General features: G+C 45.5%; 1 protein-coding gene across 1 annotated transcript; it reads right to left on the bottom strand.

Moving 5' to 3' along the window:
* Positions 1 to 3,239: 3,239 nt before the first annotated feature.
* Positions 3,240 to 4,916, bottom strand: LOC131680621 (uncharacterized). Its single transcript, XM_058961337.1, has one exon. It carries the CDS (start codon positions 4,914 to 4,916, stop codon positions 3,240 to 3,242), a length of 1,677 nt encoding a protein of 558 aa, XP_058817320.1.
* Between the last annotated feature and the right edge of the window lie 10,674 nt (positions 4,917 to 15,590).

Genomic DNA, 15,590 nt, shown 5'->3' with positions numbered 1-15,590 from the left:
TTATTGTTCTATCGACAAATTTATTCAACTTCATAATACCTGTTGTGCCGAACACGCTATCGAAATCAGAATCCAGATTCATCAAATTATGAATGAGCCTACTCTTCATTCTTAAATCTTCCACTGTTCCGTCGATTACCGAGATCGCCAAGCTTCAAAGGAGCCGTCGGTTGCCATCGAAGGGCAATATTTGCCAACGATTTTTAAAAGAAACAACACTCACATCCAACACTGATTGCCATCATTTATCTCTCTTATCTCATTTTTCACGGCTTATCCCACCGCACTTCAGCTGTCTGCTTCCACCGGTTCCCCCTACCCGCCCATCCAATGGGCAGTAATTTCATTTCATTTCATTTCATTACATTTGCCCAGAAGAGAGCGCAAATCCGCTCGAAGAATAAAAATCAACGTCATACAAATCCATCATACAAATCGCTTTCGGCCCGTCATCTTCTTGTTCTTCGCCAGTGGCAATTTACGGTAGCACATGTATTTTGTCTGATATGCTGCGAGGGAAAAGGATGCTTCATCTCGGGGAAAGGAAGCCAGCCAGCCCAATGATAAGGCATTAATTAGAGATGCTGGTCGCTGCAGTGCTACGGTGCATAGTGTTTCAGAGCGAACATTTTGAAACTTTTTGTTTTATACTGAAATCATATCAAAATTTTAACAAGATTTTTGAAATTTCGACGAAATATCAGTTCAGGACCTAACTCTACTCGAGGCGAGTACGATTACGCTGTCCGCAACGATTAGTCCTGCGCCCACTATCCTCTAGAAAAAAAAATACAAGCGCAAGCAGTCATGTACTAATCAACTAATGAGTGGTCGGAGTGCGCATCCTATAAAGGCGGCAGTTGATATGAGTTTGTACACACGAATGTTACTCACGCTACCGCCGCCGCCGCTGAGGATCCACTTTGAGAACTGCACTGCGCCTGGCGAATGATGGATACGTTGCACTTTTACCACGCTCATAAATTAAAACCGCGCTGCTTCGAACACGCGGTGGTCAGAGTGGTCGTGTATAATCGCGAGTGAACTCTCGTTGATAAAAAAAATACTTCCGTTTATCTTATAGGACTAACTCAATACAGAGGGTACGAGATTGCGTGTGAGTAAAGTGTGTAAACTAAGAAACATTCGAATAGCATTGCCACTATAAGTGAGCTTTCTGGAAGAGACTTTTCCACCAATCAAGAAGTATCCTATCATCAGGAGGAGACTGTTAAAGTGCACAGTTCCTCCCATCTAGTATGCACTTTAAAGAACCATCTCCATTTCATTTCGATGCCCAACCAGAAGCAATATAATTCCGACTATATGTATTTGTGATTATAATTAAATAATTATTTTAATAATTACATACACTTTGGAACGAGAACTAACCCACAAAACGGACCTAACTTTAACGAGCCAGTGTACCTTAATGAATCTTTCTGTCCGTGGTTTTATCGCGGAGGTTTTCCATTTCGTGAGTGGATTTTCACCATTTACGAACTTAGAGGAAGGATGTCGGAGGTGCTTGGAATTTGAAGCATACTGGCACTTTTTTGACGAATTATCGATCGCAGGCCGAAGAGTATCTGAACTGATCTTTAGTGGTTCTCTAGCAAATTCCAGTATGTATTGTACATATAAGAAGCGATAGAAGCATATAAATTCACATCGATATCTTAGCTTCATCCCTCACAACCAGTAAAATAAAAAATGGTCTGCAAACATAAAAAAACTCGTGGCAACAACAACTCGAATTGATTACCCCAATTATCACCATGCCATTTGAACTAATGCGTAATAATTGGAAAAATGTTAAAATAAGCTCATTACCCCAATTTTCGAATGAGCTTGTTCCATTTTTTGTACGCAGTCGCTCCTCAGCACAGTGGCACCTCTCCATACAAAGTTGTGACAAAATAATGAAAACTGGTGTACACCTAGGTTTTTTACGCGGGGGATACGTACCTCGTAAAAACGCGTAAAAAACCGCGTTAATTGGAAAATCCGCTTAAAAAACCGCGTTAATTCGAAAATACGCGTAAAAAACTCTCAGCAAAAGACTTAAAAGATTTTCGGAAAGGTGGAAGAGACTCCTTATGGCCCGCACCCCAACAATATGGGTATTTTCGGAATTGTTGACTTTGGTCAACCGTTTGACAGAAGGTAGTTTCCGGAATCGTAATCCCCAATAAAACGCTAGGGTTTTGTAACGGGAGATTACGATTCCGGAAACTACCTTCTGTCAAACGGTTGACCAAAGTCAACAAATTATAATTTTCGTTTAGTCCTCGTCTGCCTTTCGTCTATACGTATGCGATCAGGGAATTCTGACGGGTTTTTGGTCGATAAGCGAATCGTAGCAACGAGCGAATGGATAATACTGCTAATGAGCTGGCTATTAATGTTAACCGATTTTGTGTGTAGAAATAAGGCAGATATTTAGGTACTTTTAAACACTAGCTTAAGTTACTTTTAAATTCAATTATCTAATTATAATTACTTTATAGAAATTAGCTTCAAACACTGGGATCAAGGGAATATTTTTGCTTACTCACTGCGATGACAGTTTGACACTCGTCCCAAGGTGTTACCTGTCACCTCCAGGTGTGCTCCGTCGTTGACTGACTTAGTGTGCGAGGGCCAATGTGTTGGAATAGCAAGGTGCGCACTAGCCGAGTAGAGTCGGGTAACACTCCCCCCGGGTACGCCAGCCTCCAGGTTGGCTTACTACTTCTCGCGCCGAACGTCCAATACTACCAACTTCGAAGTGGGTCGCTCGTACACGCCTACAGCTGTCCGCACTGTAGCCGATCGTATCTGGCCATCCTTGCCAGCATGGGTCTGGATAATCTTTCCCATGGGCCAGCAATTCCGGGGTAGCTTATTGTCAGCGATGACCACAACGTCACCAACAGCAATTGGTTCCGTATGGACGAACCATTTTGTCCTCCTCGTAATTTCTGGCAGGTAGTCGGATAACCACCTCTTCCAAAATCGGTTCGCGAGAATCTGAGATGTACGCCAATTTTGTCGGAGCGCAGCACCACTATCGTCCAACAGACAAAGTGGCTTCATACCGTTCGAGGCTCCCAGCAGGAAGTGATTCGGGGTAAGAGCGGGTGCGGAATCATCATCAATCGGAACATGTGTCAAAGGCGGATTAAATACCCACTCAGTATCTGGGCTTATAAACTCCTTTGTGATCATTCCCTGATCTATCTCCTCAACTAGCTTTTTTAGCTCCTTACTGGCTCCAACAAAGTTTGTACCCCGATCACTATAAATTTTCCTGGGACAACCTCGCCGCGCAAAGCCATTTCGAAGGCAATGATGCACGAATCAGTGGTAAGTGAGAGGACTACTTCGAGGTGGATTGCGCGAACTGTCAAGCAGGTGGCAAGCATAACCCAGCGTTTTTCCACTCGTCTTCCAAGGGCGACTTCTACTGGCCCAAAATAATCTACGCCCACGTGTGTGAAGAGTCGGGAAAATGCAGCTAGTCTGGCCGCAGGAAGATCAGCCATGATCGGGTTCCGTGGCAATGAGGCTTCGTTCTTACAGCGTTGACAGTTACTGCGTATTGTTCGATAGCAGACACGGATTCGAGAAATGTAGCATTTTTGCCGTATCTCGTTGATCACGGTTTCATGATTTTGGTGGTGGTATTTGTTGTGGTAGTGTTGCAAAATAAGAGTGGTTATGTGGTGATTACGAGAAAGAAGTATTGGACTTTTAGCATCCTCCGTAGCGAAATCGCAAGCAGCAATCCTACTTCGCATCCGCATTATGCCGCGGTCATCCAAGCATGGCGTCAGTTGGTACAGTTGGCTCACTTTGGGAAGTGGTTTTTGAGGGTACTCAGTAAGTAAATTCACTTCTACGGGAAACGCTTCACGCCGAGTAAGACGCAGGATATACTCCTCGGCACCACGTTGTTCTTCCATGGAAAGTGGTGCTGTGCGGATTCGCTCGCCTTGTAGCTTGCGGCGGCAGTTAGCCAAAAAACGCTGGACAAGTGCAACTACACGGACTAACCGCTTCCAGCTAGAGAAATCGACGACGCTTATGATTGGTGTTGGTTCAATGTGGTGAAATAGTAAACGGTGACGGAGCTCGGTCTCGGTAGCGTTAGTCACAATCGTTGAATGTGGCCAATCGACTTCTGGGCTTTTCAGATACTCGGTACCATTGAACCACCTTGCTTCTGGAGTTAGATCTGGCTGTCTCGTCCACTTAGTTCCGTCGTCTGCAACGTTAAGCTTGGTTGGGATCCATCGCCATTCCCTTTCATCGGTAGTTTCAAGAATCTCACTTACACGGCAGGCGACGAATTGCGAGTATCTGCGATGATCTGAGCGTATCCAGCACAGCACATCTCTGGAGTCTGACCAGTAAATGTTGATTGGTATAGAAAGTGTCTCTTCGATTGCTTGAGCAAGCCTAGCACCAATTACAGCCGCCTGAAGCTCCGGCCTAGGGATAGAGTGGTACTTCAATGGTGCCACTTTGGTTTTGGCTGCTACGAGGCGGCATTCAACTTCTCCAGCATGCATGAAACGGAGATACACTGCGGCCGCCATCCCATTCTCACTAGCATGTACGAAAGTATGCAGCTGTACTTCGACGGCATCCTTCGAAGACCGTGTTTGTCCATTGTCGTTTTGGATTGATGGATTGATGTTCCGAGGTCTGTTGGCACACCTTAAAGTTGAGTGATCAATTCTGAAACATGAATACTCCACGCTATCAACTGGAGGTGTACGCAGTTGATAGCAACGTGAAACCTGAACGTGCTCGACTTGCGGAAGGACTGCTAACCAAATTTTCCATTTGTTGTACAAATCGTCATTGATTTCTTCGTCCCATTGGGTACCGGAACGCCAGATATCCTGCAGCAGAACTTTAAGATACATAAGGTAGTGAGCGATCAAACCAAGGGGATCGAATATCGTCATAAATACACGGATGACCTCACATTTCGTGGGGCATCGTTGACCTGACAATAATGCGCTGTCATAACGGTTCCGTCCAACCTTGTAAGAGAAAACATCCTTTTCCGTACACCACCACATCCCAAGCACTTTTTCGGTGGACAATTCGAGCGAGAGATCCAGATATTTCTCGTCGGTCTTATCTTGTTTTAAACACCCTAAGACCCGTTTGGAATTACTGATCCAGTTGCGGATTTCAAAACCACCTCGAGAGTGTACATAGTGCGACGTGCAATGCGAATGGAATCTTGTTCCGAATTAGTGCTAACCAGCATGTCATCAACGTAGTGTCGCTTTATTATAACCTTCGACGCTGTAGGAAACTCGTGAGAAAATCGTTCAGCGTTTAAAGTCATCGCATACTGCGCACTGCTAGGCGAACAGCAGGCACCGAACGTCATCACGCTCATGACGTAGGTCGCCAAATTGCCGTCCTTGTCGGTCCAGAAAAAGCGTTGACACTGTTGGTCTTCGTCACGGAGACGTATCTGGTGGAACATCTCGCGCACGTCCCCAGCTAGGCCTATTCGCCCTTCTCGAAATTGAAGCAGAATAGCAAATAACGAGCAAAGGTAATCTGGTCCTTTTAGCAGAGCGGAGTTCAATGAGATCCCGAAACTTTTGGCCGCCGCGTCCCAAACCAATCGCACTTTTCCGGGCTTATTCGGGTTTGTTACCGGGAACACAGGAAGATACCAGACGCGCGGAAACGTTTGTCTGAGTTCGTCGTCGCTAAGTTTCCTTGCATACCCTTTCGCAACGTAGTCGGAAATCATCTGTTGGAGTGCCTCCGCTAAGAACGGGTCTTTGTCCATTCGTGTAATAAGGCTTTGGGGTCGACGAAGAGCCATTTCTCGGCTATCAGGTAGACGGATATCTTCGTAGCGCCAAAGTAGACCAGTTTGATAGCGATTGCCAACAAGTTAGGTACGAGACTTCAAGATATTCTCAGCACGTTGATCTTCGGAAGATAGAATTGTCGGATTTTGTGATGCCTAGGCTATCCAATGCGAAATAGGCCTTCACGGCTCGATGCAAGTTCTCTTCGGAGTGTTCTGCATCTACAGACACATGAAACGCACATTGTCCAGCAGCAAGGGTTTCATGGAGCTTCCATCCGCCGCAAACTGTCCATCCTAGCCGTGTTTTTACTGCAATTGGTTCATCGTATCCACCCTCTTTGGTCTTAAGCACTACACTGACTCCTAGGTGCTTCATTCCGATCAGTATACGTGGTCTTGCGTCGCTATATGATTCAATGGGCAGTCCGTGGATATGCGGGTAGAATTGCGCCAATTCCTCCGTGTCGAGGGTTTGGTGCGGTAAAAGTAGACTTTCAACAGTGCGCACGCTCTTGAGCTTGAATTTTTTGGCAGAATTTTGTATTCCTGATACTTCCAGGCTGACGACTCGGGAGTTCGTCTCATTTCGCCGGAGTCGCCTACGGAGAAGTAGAGTGGTGAACCATCCCATGGATGTAACATACTAGCCGAGTAGAGTCGGGTTACAGGAATGTTATTGAAGAGTAGGTGCCAGAAATTGATTTTTGACGCCATTTTGAAATCAAAGATGGTGACTTCCGGTTTAACAAAATTCGCTGTAACCCAATCAATATGGGTATTTTCGGAATGGTCTTGACGAGTATGTGCCAGAAATAAATAAATCTGCACCTTCCCCTCAAGGTTTTCCATGAAAATTGATTTTTGGCGCCATTTTCAAATCCCAAATGGCGACTTCCGGCTTAGCGAGATTCTCTACAACTCAATCAACATGAGTATTTTCGGAATGGTTTTGACGAGTAGCAGACAAACGGTCGGCGTCATTTTAAAATTCTAGATGGCAACTTCCGGCTTACCGAAATTCCCGCATGAAAAATTTGGGCAATTATCTAAATCACCCGCAAATACAGGGTGTTTGGTTCATGGTTAAGAACCCCTCGAGGGGTGATTGGCTGACATATTTGGAGAAAAAAATTGTTCTACACATACCAGCAAATCTCAACCGTTAGAGAGTTATTGAACTTTTTGTGTAGAAAACTTATTTCTTTTCAACTACCTCGAACTCAAAAAGTATACTTTGTATTTTAATACTTTCAGTCCCATTCTAAACGTGAGAAAATTTTCTATTAAATGGTGTTCTCATATCCTTCAGTAAATTAGTTTTAATTACCTTTTAGTTATAAAGTAGTTTAAAGTTGGTGTTTTTGAGGAGGTTTTTGATAATTTTCTCAAAATAATGAAGTATGATTATAGCAATATCATTTATCAAAAAGTTGGGTTTTAGGATGATTCATAATTTGTTCTTGAACATCATATTCCTATCTGTTCTCATTTTTTTTGTAAATTTATTGCTAAACTTTTTCTGGACTCGACTTGCAAGTGCTTAAAAGACTCTAATCTAGAAAATATGCTTTATATCGTTATTTCCAGGTTTTCATTGAAAAGCTGAGAAAATTTCCTATCGCTGTATGTACGAATATCTTTTAGTTAAGGGTATTAAATGACTTTTTACTAACAAAATAACTCAAAACTAACGTTTTTGAGGAGTTTTCTAATTATGCTAATTATTAATCAATTAATTTTTTGTTACTATTGTTCATTTGATCCCCATTAACATTCTCTATAACTTGTTATTTCACTTATCTTTTTTCATATCGCTGCTATTTAATAGTAAACACAGCATGAACTCACCATAAATGTTGTGGGTTCGAAATCGACTGCAGAAGAAGACTTCATTGATTTTGACGATTACGAAGCCTTCATCCGCACGATAAACCACTTCGCGAGAGGCGACTATGTGCAACGAGTGGGGATAGCGGCCCGGAGTTGGAACCCAATAAAACGGAACAAAACAAAGCAACCAACACAAACGGAACAGGCGCGGCGAATCCGTTCGCAAGAGGTAGTTTGGTGAGGTTACCTCCACCAATAGTAGCTGAAATCATGCATCAAGAGCAGGAGGAGGAGGGGAAGCAACAGCATTAGCAGCGCTAATAACAGCCAGAGCTGAGCGGGATGATTTACGCTCCACAAACGTCAAAAGTAGTGGCAGCGAAGTGCCTGCTAGAGGAGCTCATCAAGCTTGTAGACGCGAGAAACAATGTCCATAAGGACATTAAGGAGATGGTCATTAAAATCCGGAAGGCCTGTCTGCCGTGAAGGAGTATGACACGGCAACGCGGAGGGTAGATGTAGCTGAGCGAGCATTGGCGTCGGCTAGGGCTACTACCCTTCACCCCAAAACCGGATAAGGAGAAGCAGATTGGAGTGGAGAAAACTCGAGGACGTTGTTGCCGCCGAAGGAAAGAACATCACCCGACAGAGAGAAAGCTGGAGTACCGTTGTAGTCGGAAGGAGAAACGCGTGAAAGAGCATAAAAGAAGGAGGATCGAAAAGGGGAGCAGAAGAGAAAAGTTAAACCTTCGGCTCGTTAGAAGGCGCCAAAGAAAGAAGCCGTGTTCGTCAAAGCCAATGACGCGACGACGTATGCAGCGCTACTCAAGAAGGTCAGAGAGGACCCGGATCTGAAAGATTTGGGGGAAAACGTGGTAAGATTCAGGCGTACCTAAAAAGGCTAGATGCTCTTCGAGTTGAAGAAGAATCCCACGACTAGTAGTTTGACTTTGCAGGAAACTATCACCAAATCGATGGGTGAAAAGGCAGAAGTTAAAGCCCTAAACCCGGAGATGGTGATTGCGCGCAAGGATCTTGATTAAATCACGACGGAAGACGAGCTGAGAGGCGCACTGAAGCAACAGTGTAACCTGGCCGAGGTGCACATGACGATCCGGTTCAAGAAGGGATACGGAGGAACGCAGACAGCGATGTTTCGTTTACCGATAGCCACTGCCGATAAGGCACTGGAAGTGGGCAAAGTTACGGTTGGTGGTCGAGATGCCTACTGAGAGTCCCCCATGAGTAAATAAACAAACGGAGATATGACTCAAGTGTTTGGGCTTTGGATATTTGGTGGGGGTTTGCAAAGGCCCGGATAGATCCGGGATGTACTGGAAATGCGGAGAGACGGGCCATCTTGCGAGAGATTACACGCCGAGGCCGAAGTGCTTGCTTTGCACCACAGTGGACGGAAACGACCATAGGATGGGTGGCTTTAAATGCCCTGCCTATAAGAAGGCGATTGCAGGCCAACGGTAATGGAGATAACTCAGATAAATCTGAATCACTGTTACACCGCACAGCAACTGTTGTGGCAGTCTACGACAGAAACGATGTGTGATGTCGCTTTGATTGCAGAGGCATATCAAGTCCCCTCTGATAACGGTAACTGGGTGGCCGATAGATCGGGAACAGGTGCGATACAGGTAATGGGCAGATTCCCCATACAAAAAGTGATAGAATGCTGATACGATGGCTACGTGATAGTCAAAATCAACGGCGTCTTCGTGTGCAGCTGTTACGCTCCTCCATGGTGGACAGTAGAGCAGTTTAGCCTAATGCTGGAGCAGTTAACCGAACAGTTGATCGGTCGGAAGCCGGTAGTAATTGGTGGTGACCTCAACGTCTGGGCTGTGGAGTGGGGCAGTAGAGTAACCAACACAAGAGGTTCTGTTAGCACATTTCGGAGAGACGGGAGGGAGTCTATCATCGACGTCACATTCTGTAGTCCTTCATTGACGACGAACGTGGATTGGAGAGTATTCGAAACGTATACGCATAGTGTCCACTAGGCGATTCACTACCGTATCGGTCAACACAACCCTGCTGCGGTAAGCAGAAGGATGACCGGTGAGCGAAAGTGGAAGACGAAAACCTTCAACAAAGACATCTTCGTTGAAGCACTTCGGCTGACCTAACGAGAAGGATTGTGGCGGCTTGTGACGCCACAATGCAGTGAAAACTGGAACTACGCAATAAACGGTGTCCAGCTTACTGGTGGAATGATACGCTTAGTACGCTACCCGCTGCTTGTCTCAGAGCCAGAGTAATATCGGATCTAGATAGGGAAGAGCGCAAGGAAACGTTTTGAGAAGCTAGGACGTTTTAATATGGAGATCAGACTTGGCAAATCAGATTGCCACAAGGAGTTGTGCCGAGAAGTAGACGCCAATCCTTGGGGCGGCGTATAGCGAGTCGTTCGCCATGAAAATGAAGGGCTCGACGACGCCAGCCGAACTGTGCCCGAGCAACCTGAAAATAATCGTCGAGGGTCTTCCCAAAGCACGATCCAACTATCTGACCAACGACACCGTACAGCAACGAAGAAGGATCAAACACGGAGGATCGGCAAGTGACTAACGACGAGCTCGCAGAAGCATCAAAGCGCCTGAAATCAAAGAAAGCTCCCGGTCCGGATGGAATTGAAAGCTGCGATCCTGGCATATCCGGACATGTTCAGGACGGTGCTGTAGAAGTGTCTAAATGAAGGCAACTTCCTCGAAACGTGGAAGGTCCAGAGGCTGGTGTTGCTGCCGAAGCCATGGAAGCCACCTGGCGATCTGGCCTCGTATAGGCCCATATGCCTGCTGGATACACTCAGGCAACTCCTCCACAACAAAGCTTCGGTTATGTTCGGCTATGTTCGGGTTAGGTTCAGCATCTGTGTGCAGCTAGAACGTACTATACCGATAGAAGATGGTACGTACATAAGCATATCGTTCAGCAATCAGCTGACTGATTTTTGTACCACGTGTTTCATTTGTTTTGAAAAATGAAAAGGTACAAATTTCCCAAACGAATCGAAATTCCGCGAGGAGAATCTATTCATCTGCATGTGCTAGCATGCTTACATACAGTGATACAATTTCTAAGCAATGTGAGATAAGACATTTGAGTTACAAACGATTTTGTCTTGCGCGCCAATGCAATGTTTTGATTTTGACGATGAAATAAAAAGAAGAAGCAGAAACGACAGCAGACATTTTAGCTGCCAACTTGTAACTCTATTCAGCATGTCCTTAACAGCGCCAGCTGGGAAGCCATTGCTGCAGCTCTGCACAGAAAGAGGGTTCCCGACTATCTATGCCTGATCCTGAAGAGCTACTTCCTGAGTAGAGTGCTGCTGTACGAGACGAGCGAAGGGCAGAAGTCAATGCACAGCGGGCGTTCCTCAGGGCTCCATTCTCGGTCCAACTCTTTGGAAAGGGATGTGTGATGGGGTCTTAGCACTGCGGATGTCCAGGAACGTGAAAATCGAGAGTTTCGCGGACGACGTGTCACTAACGGTGATGGGTGAGACACTTAAAGAAGAGGAGGTGTCTGTGACGGAGACAATGGACGTGTCGGGAGACGTCTGCTATCCACTGTTTCGTCATCGATACTCCGATACGGGGTTCTTGCCTGGGATGCTGCGCTGAAAACCAAGCGGAGCCGTGAAAGCTGAACAGGACATTCCGGCTGATGGCCGTACGAGTCGCGAGTGCTTGCAGAACAATGGAGACAGTATGCGTTATCGCCGGGATGATCCCCATCTGCATCACCCTGGCCGAGAACGTGTAATGCTACCACCGGAGAAATGCACTTAATGCAAGGAGACTGGTCCGAGCGGACTCGGTGGCTAAGTGGCAGCAGAAGTGAGACAACACGGAGAAGGAAAAGTTGACTCACCGATTCATCCCAAATGTGTCGGCTTGGATGCATAGAAAGCATGGAGAGGTGAACTTCCATTTGACGCAGTTTTTGTCCGAGCACGGATGCTTCCGGAAGTACTTGCATCGGTTTGAAGATGCTTCGTCACCCCTTTGCCCTTTGCGGAGTGTGCGAACGTGCAAGAGACACTGGAACATGTGGTCTTCGAATGCCCTAGGTTCGAAGAAGTTCGTAGGGGTATACCTGATGTGGACAATATCGCCGAAGAGATGTGCCACGACGAGCATACCTGGACGCTGTCAACAGTGTGGTTACTGGAATACTCTCCGAGCTGCAGAGGAAGTGACGAACGTACCAACAAAGTTGTGGCATTGGCTAGAATGTCGCAGTGAAGCCACAAATCGGGTTTCGACAGAAATTCCGCCGCCGGGGAACTTTCCGACGGTTTAGACTAGGCCCACCGCTGGGGACCAGTTGAGTAGTACGCGACTTAGCACCGGGTTTGGGTCGTCGGGGCGCTAGTGAACCGGATGTATATTTTCACCGGGACTCGCCGGACCGACCTCGACACCCTACCGGGTAGTTCGTGAGTAGGCTAGATCCACCGCCGGGGATTAAACCGAGTAGACCGTGTTGAATAGCTAGCAGTGGGTCGTTGGGGCTCCAGTGAACCGGAAGCTACGCTCCACCAGGAATCGCTGGACGGACCTCAGCACCTACTGGCTGGCCCGTTGAGTAGGCTAGGTCCGCCACCGGGGACTAGACCGAGTAGACGAAGCAGAGAGCTAAACAGCTCACACAAAGGTACATCGGTATCGGGAGCAATCTACCGCCGGGGAATTCACAGTAGGGTAGATACGCCGCCGTGGACTACCCGACAGAATCGTGACGAAAATTGGGATAATTGGCTCACAAAACAAACATCGGCACTGAGAGAAATTCCATTGCCGGGGAGCTCTCATTCGGAGTAGGATAATATCCGAGTTGATCTCAATAAAGCTAGGAGCTAAATGGCTCAAGCAAGCGGGTATCGGTGTCGGGGTAAATTCCTTTGTCGAGGAACTATCGGTCGGAGTATGGTGAGTTTACCGTTGGGGACTATCCGAGTAGATCGTGATATGGTCGGGAACTGAATGACTCGCGGAAACATAAGCTAAATGGCTCAAGGAATCAGTGCCTAAACGGCTCACAAGGACGAGAGCTAAATGACGACGTAAAGATGAAGACAAGAAGCAAGAGAAGAGTCGAGAGTTAAATCAAAGCTCATAGATCGAGCCATTCCATGAACCAAGTGAGGCTCCGAGATAAAGCAGAAGAAGGAGATGCGACGAAAGCACAACTATCCTCCTACGAAGTAATACGATGACGTAGTTCCGTGGGGAAGAATGGCGCAAACAGTAAGGATTGTTTTTAGTGGTTAGGCACGAACGTGAGTCGTGAATCCTACACAGTACCAATACACTACAGGCCGGGCTTTTGAAGCTGTTTAAATCTTACTATAAAAACACATGCATAGACGTTTGCCGAATTCGACGAACTGAGTCGAATGGTATATGTCACACGGCCCTGCGGGCCGGGATTAGATTCAGGGTGTTCAGAGTGAATGCCTAACCTTTCTATATGAGAAAGGCAAAAAAGATAGATATGCCAAGGTCACTCAGAAACACAAGAAGCATCAAACACAACTAGCAGTGAAAACCAAAACTTCTCTAGCGACAACGACATGGGCGTACACGAGAACAATTGTAATAATTTCAAATGTGCAATATTTCTGAGACGGCCCTTGAGATTAAAACCTTTGTTAATAAATAAAAATAACAATAGTCCTTCAATTAATGAACCTGTAATTATCAATCAATGTATGGAATTAAAAATCCATTAAATAGTTTCAATTCAGTATATATTTGCGTAATTATTTAATTTTACAATTGAAACATTTAACATTTCTCAACAAGTATAATATTTCGAGGAGGGTGTGGGTACAGACGCCCAGGGCCCCTTCCTTGGATTCGCCACTGGTGCATGAATATAAATGTGAAATTACAAAATTCTTTTTCTGTGTCTGATTAAGAGCAACATCATCAATTTACTAATATCGGTTGACGTGTATAAATCAAAGAAAAATTAAAAATATTAGTCAAATTTAACGATAAAAGCTACTAGAGATTCTTGAGTTTAAACTTTAATATTTTTTAAAATATAAATCCAACCCGATCCCGAGAATTTGAAAATTGCGTAACTCGAACCCATAATAATAGCATCGTTTAACACATCGATACTTATCGCCCCATTTTAGCATTACCTTTTTTATACGAAAATGAACTCAAGCTATCCTGAGAATCTCCACCGTATATCACACGACAGGTTAAACTGAATCAATTTTCGAAACCGGCCGGCGGCATCGACAAAGACAAAAATTATGTCCACTAGACGATGAGACCGGGATTTGTTCTCGTTCGATTCGAACCCGCCTTGCTTTGATACCTATTAGAAAACCCACGGACCGTATCGCATTCCGATGCGACGTCTCGAACCATACCAGATCTCACGCGTCGCGTTCTCCGTTTAGGCTTGGACAAATCATCAATATTTATAATCCTTCCGCGCTTTGGTCTGATGCAGCAAGCCAGCCGCGTCCAAATAACATCAAGATTCTTATCTGTGGATCAAAATCTTGTCCCGAGCTGCCGGTTTTTGCCTTCGCACTTTTCCTCATCTGCTAAGATTGATCTTCGATTCTTTTCGATATTTGTTATTATTCGGACGTCCAAAAAATTCTCGCACTCGCACGGTCGCGACTACACCCGAACTCATTGAATTTCAATGCATCGTCGTCGTCCGATCGATCGGGGACTCGTCCGCCAGCCGGGGTTCCCGTCAGACAGCGCGGGAAAATCCGCTCTTCCATCCGCGAGTTAGCGTTTTTATTGCGCCTCCGCAACTAATTCATCTCGTCGCGTCGTTTTCTCGTAAAATTTTCTGATGTGCCAGGGTCCCGCCGACATTCGGACCCACAACAGCAGCTCGGGAGCGGTAAGCAGTAGCGAAAATAATGATAATAATTCATCAAATAAATTAAACGTTCGACTCACATAAATAAAACCGTATCATAAATTTAATTAGGGAAGAATTTTCCCAGACTGCGCCGATGATGGCTTTCGACCAGAGCCACGGATTTCGAGATGATTATGTTCCGTATCGCTGACTGCTGTGTGGGTTTATGGATGGAAGGTCCAGAAAGTGCGCCAATCAAAGAAGGGAGCACATAAAAAATTGTATGATCGGAACTCGTAAAATTTGTTATTACGCCGACAGCAGCAAGTGGGTGGAACCAACAGCTCCAGTCGGAGTCAAGAATGAACGCATGGTTCGGCATACTTTCCGAACTGTTATTGCTCGACCAGAGTACGAAGGAAGCGTAACATAAGTATAACACCTTGCTCATCAGGGGAACATTTTCCTTACTCTTAGAAAGGGCAGCTTTTTTTCCACCAAACCCATTCCGGTGAGTACTCAGTCAAGCGCTTACATCGCCAAAACTTCATCAATGATCGACAGTGACTAGACGGAAATAAAATAATGTTGGTAGCAAAACTTTTCCCAGCGCACACAAAAACAAGCCAAGCAAATTAGCGAAACACACAGACATTCGAAGGGTGGCTGGATAAGGATGCGAAGAAGGGTACGGAAGCATGGAAAACAATTAAATCCCTCAGGCAATGAACTCGCGCAATTTCGGTCTTTCAGCGAATCGGAAGAAAAGGACTGCAAAAAGCGGAGTGATGATGAGTTAATGAAATGTTTCGGTCATAAAATCGTATCGCCTTCCGAAGCGCCCCAAACGGTGCCACGGTGCCGAGGGAAAGTAATTGTGGGGGGGGGGGGACTGCACAACTAAGTGCAGCTTCTTCATAGTCACTGGGTTGCATCGACGTTTTTTCAGATGGTATTGAAGATTTATGTTTTTTAGCAAGGTCATATTTACAGAAAGGAAGACGAAATGATAAACAGACACTAGTGATCAGCTATTTTCTAAATACGGTATGTATTT

This window comes from Topomyia yanbarensis, chromosome 2 (assembly GCF_030247195.1).
Source record: "Topomyia yanbarensis strain Yona2022 chromosome 2, ASM3024719v1, whole genome shotgun sequence".
Taxonomy (NCBI): domain Eukaryota; kingdom Metazoa; phylum Arthropoda; class Insecta; order Diptera; family Culicidae; genus Topomyia; species Topomyia yanbarensis.
This window is presented reverse-complemented; position numbering and strand designations above follow the sequence as displayed.